At 38.7% G+C, this 4,611-nt stretch overlaps 1 protein-coding gene across 1 annotated transcript in view; it reads right to left on the reverse strand.

Moving 5' to 3' along the window:
* SUSD1 (sushi domain containing 1) overlaps positions 1–4,611 on the reverse strand; it is a 129,241-nt gene that overhangs the window by 26,878 nt on the left and 97,752 nt on the right. The window contains exons 12-13 of the mRNA XM_019635793.1: positions 4,452–4,485; positions 3,700–3,958 (exon numbers count right to left, since the gene is read on the reverse strand). Coding sequence (XP_019491338.1) covers positions 3,700–3,958; positions 4,452–4,485 — 293 coding nt within the window. The remainder of the gene's footprint in view (positions 1–3,699; positions 3,959–4,451; positions 4,486–4,611) is intronic.

Below are 4,611 nucleotides of genomic sequence, written 5' to 3' on the forward strand. Positions count from 1 at the left end.
CCCCAATTCCCCAGCACTGTTCCCATCTCCCAATTCCCCAATAAAAAAATAAAAAAAAGACTTAGAAAGAAAAAAAAATGAAATGCCTTGATGAGATTTGTATTTTATCAAACTTATTGTGGGAGCAGTATGAAAGAAGGAGAGAGGCAGAAAAAGAGATAGGAAGATGAGTTAGAAAATTGATGTGATGACAAGAGACCTGAAAGACTAAACAGTGCTAATGAAGAAAGAAGGGAAAGGATGATTTTAAACAGCATTAAGGTGACAGAATTGACACAATTAGATGATGGGCTGGATAAGAGATAAGAAAAAGGGAGAAGACAAAAATTATTCCTAGATTTCTGTCTTAGCAACTGGGAGCATAGTGATGCTATTTATTGGGACAGATACACAGAGGAAAAACAAATGGGGGAAATGGAAAACTCACATTTCCCGATTTCAAGTTTTGCTTACAAAGCTACAGTAATCAAAACAGTTTGATACTGACATAAAGACCAACATACAGACCTATGAAACAGAATAGAGAGCCCAGAAATAAACCCTTCCATCTATGGTCAAATGACTTTTGACAAGGGTGCCAAGACAATTCAATGGGTTATGAAATCTTTTTAACAAATGGTGCTGGGAAAACTGGATATCCACATGCAAAAGAAGGAAGTGGGGCCCCCTAACTAACAACAAATACAAAAATTAACTCAAAATGGATAAAATCTAAATATATAACCTAGAACTCTCAGAAGAAAACAGAGAGAAAAAGCTTCATGAAATTGGATTTGGCAGTGATTTCTTGGATATCACACCAAATGCACAGGCAACAAAATAAAAAATAGACAAATTAGACTTCACCAAAATTAAGAACTTCTGTGCATCAAAGGACACTATCAACAGAGTAAAGAAACCAGCCTACAGAGTGGAAGGAAAATATTTGCAAATTGTATATCTCATAAAGGATTAATATCTAGACTACATAGAGAACTCCTAAAACTCAACAACAAAGAAATAAATAACAATTTTAAAATGGACAAGGACTTGAACAACCATTTCTCAAAAGAAGATATACAAATTATTCCAAACATACGCATATGAAAAGATGTTCAAATCACTAATCATTAGGGAAATGAAAACCAAAAACCACAATGAGATACTACCTCACATCCATTAGAATGGCCATCATCAAAGCAGAAAACAAGTGCTGGAGAGAATGTGGAGAAAATCAAAGCCTTGTACACTATTATTGGTGGGAATGTAAAATGGTGCAGCTGCTATGGAAAATAGTATGGCAGTTCTTTAAAAATGGAATTACCGTATGACCAACAATTCCACTTCTGGGTATATATGCAAAAAATTGAAAGCAGGGACTCAAAGATATATTTGTACACCCATGTTCATAGCAACATTATTCAAAATAGCCAAAAGATGGAAGCAACCCAAGTATCTGTCCACAGATGAATGGATAAACAAAATGTGGTAGATACATACAATGAAATATTACTCAGTCTTAAAAAGGAAGGAAATTCTAACATATGCCACAACATGGATAAACCTTGAGGACACTATGCTAAGTGAAATAATTCAATCACAAAAAGATAAATACTGTATGATTCTACTTACATGAGGTACCTAGAGTAGTCAAATTCATAAAGACAGAAAATACAAGGGTAATTGCCAGGGGTTGAGGGAGGGATGGGGAATTATTGTTTAAAGACTATGGAGTTTCAGTTTTGCAAGATGAAGAGCGTTCTGGAGATTAGCTGCATAACAATGTAAATATACTTAACACTACTAAACTGTACACTTAAAAATTGTTAAGATGGTAAATTTCATGTTATGTGTATGTTATTGCAATTAAAAATAAATGTTAAAAATAAATCATTGCCATAATGTTCTGGAAGTAGTTGCTGATAATGGTTGCACAACCTTTTGAATACACTAAAAACCATAGAATTGCACACTTTAAATGGATAAATTATATTGTATATAAATTGTATCTCAGTAAGGCTGTTTAGAAAAGATAAATAAATAAATCACTACTGATTTTAATATGACTGTAACACTAATGTATTTGAAACCCACGGGGGGGATTGCAATTCAAATATGCAAGTCCAACTATAAATTTTTTCAAAGCCCCTTCATTTCCTTTAGCATACAGAGAACAACACATGTTCTGTTCAGCCATATGAACAGGTAACAATGACATCACAGGCAAGTTTCCCATAAACTGGAATTCTTATTCTTAAACCTTCCACTTTATCCCTTCTGTTATGGAGTGAATGTTTATGTTCCCCCCAAATTCATACGTTGAGGCTCTGACCCCCAATGTGATGGTATTTGGTGGTAGGGCCTTTGGGAGGTGATCAGGGTTAGATGAGTTCATAAGGGTGGGGCTCCCAAGACCGGATTAGCATCCACGTAAGAAGAGGAAGACTGCGCAGAGCTCGCTCACTCTCTACAGTGGGAGGACACAGCAAGAAGGCAGCTGTCTGCAAGCCAGGAAGAGAGCCCTCACTCAGGAACCAAACTGGCCTGCACCTTAATCCTGGACTTCTGAGTCTCTAGAACTGTGAGAAATAAATGTCTGTTGTTTAAACCACCCAGGCTATGCTATTTTGTAATGGCAGCCCAGTCTGACTAATACACTCTTCCAGACCAATGTCTCAATCTGGGAGAGCAGCTCTCTAACCAATCTCTAAATTGTCCTCATTTTGTCCTGCCAGTGCTATGTCTATGACTAGAAATGCCAAACCAGGAGTTCTAGGTAATCTTCCAGCAAGAAGGCCTAAGTCATAAAAACCTTTTGAACAAGGTCAGGGCAATATATTCTTGGCTTTAACCTTCCAATTCTTAATTCCTACACTATTGTCACAAAACACTACTGGACCTCTTTGCTGTTGGACATGTTCTTAAAAGTACCTATTGGTTTTATATCAAGCAAGATAATGGCACATTAGACTTGTGTCTTACATAGAATTTAATAGTGCCTCAGTTTTAAATATGTGATGACCTGCCACTCTAAGTGGCTCAAAGTCATCAGTCAAGAGATTTCTATTAATAGTAATATAATTTTTCCAACTCTTATGAATTTACATAACCAAATATAGAGTTCTCCTGGGCAACCCAGAACATCTTCCATCCCTGACTGCCTGATCCAGCTCTTGCCATTCTGTTTGTCCAGCTCATTATGTTCATTTATTATGTGATAAACATTTGGGTCTATGTCTCATGAAAGAGCCACTGCTGGAAGAGCACAGCCTTTCTAAGGACACGGAAGGAAGCCAAGGCAGTAATGCAAGCAGAAAATAAGGCAGTGCTGAGCTTAACCCGCCCCTCGTTCCTGCTTCCGGGACAATGAGGGGTGGCAGCAGCTTGGCAGGAAGACATGGAAGTGACAGAGATCCAGCTATCCCGCTCCAACTCAGGCTTCAGCAGTGCAGGAGAATGAGGGCGTTTGTGAAGCTTAAGAGGAAGAATCAAAACCTGGTCAATCCTAATGCAGGTCCAACCAGGTCCCCCAGGAAGTACAGACTATCAACGTCCATGACGGTTTCACCTGCCTGTCCTTTATAAAGGCAAAACATTCAATACGTTCTTATGGTTATTACTTGCAATGTCTATCTCAAATACTGGAAAACAAATATTTAAACATTTAAGTTTCATGCGAAGATGAAAACAGAGTTCATAAGAGCTTTTAAAGAAATATACCTTATTCCATTCACTTGTGATTCGTAATATGATGCAATAATCATTCCCTGTTTTCAAGGGTGCATTATAGTATTTCCCGTAATACAGCCTGTCTCCAACAGTTATCTCCATGGCATCGTCGGGGACATCTTTGGCCAGTAGTTCTGCAGCCACATATCCATCAGCATCAGAAGTGTTGCTAAAGAATGAGGCAGCCCCTTCAGAATCACAAGAAAACGTGCTTTTGAGGGCCAGGGGAACCACTAGCACCTGATATGAACTGGAAGGGAAGAGAAAATGTCTATCAGATGCTTATTTTGGGGATCCATTCATTCATTTACTCATATGTACTGAGTACTCGCTATGAGATAAGTACTCTTCTAAGCACCACTAGCGATACAACACTGGACAAGAAAAAGTCCTTGCCCACGTGTGAGTCAGTCTGACAGCTCCAACATTCAAGGAACTCCAGTTTTAACCCACAGTGTTAATGCCAGATGACCCTGGGTGAGGAATCTCTTTACATTCTGGCTGCTGATGGATGTCAAAGACATCCTCTTTAGCTGGGAGAAGTTGTTGCACTACCCTGGGCATACATGTCATGAAGTTTATCTAATCGGTGATTTTCACGTGGGCAAATAAAGCCCAGCTGTGGAAAGGGTTTAGCAGTCAGTCACATGGAGGCTGACTGCCTACAAGAGTTAATATACTAAGGCTGCCAAAAGGCTTCAGGAAATCACATGGTAACCTAACATAGATCTCATGTGATTTACAGTCCCTGCAGTTTATGGACTGATACCAAAGTTCCTATGAAATCAATGAGAAGCAAGGAGTATAAAGTCGCAATGAGTTCATCCAGTCTGGCAATACCCTGAACCAGCCAGAAAGGGAAAATGTCACATGTACATTGTGAAACTGTTCCCTAACTGTGGC

Source organism: Hipposideros armiger, unplaced genomic scaffold, assembly GCF_001890085.2.
Source record: "Hipposideros armiger isolate ML-2016 unplaced genomic scaffold, ASM189008v1 scaffold_24, whole genome shotgun sequence".
Lineage (NCBI taxonomy): Eukaryota > Metazoa > Chordata > Mammalia > Chiroptera > Hipposideridae > Hipposideros > Hipposideros armiger.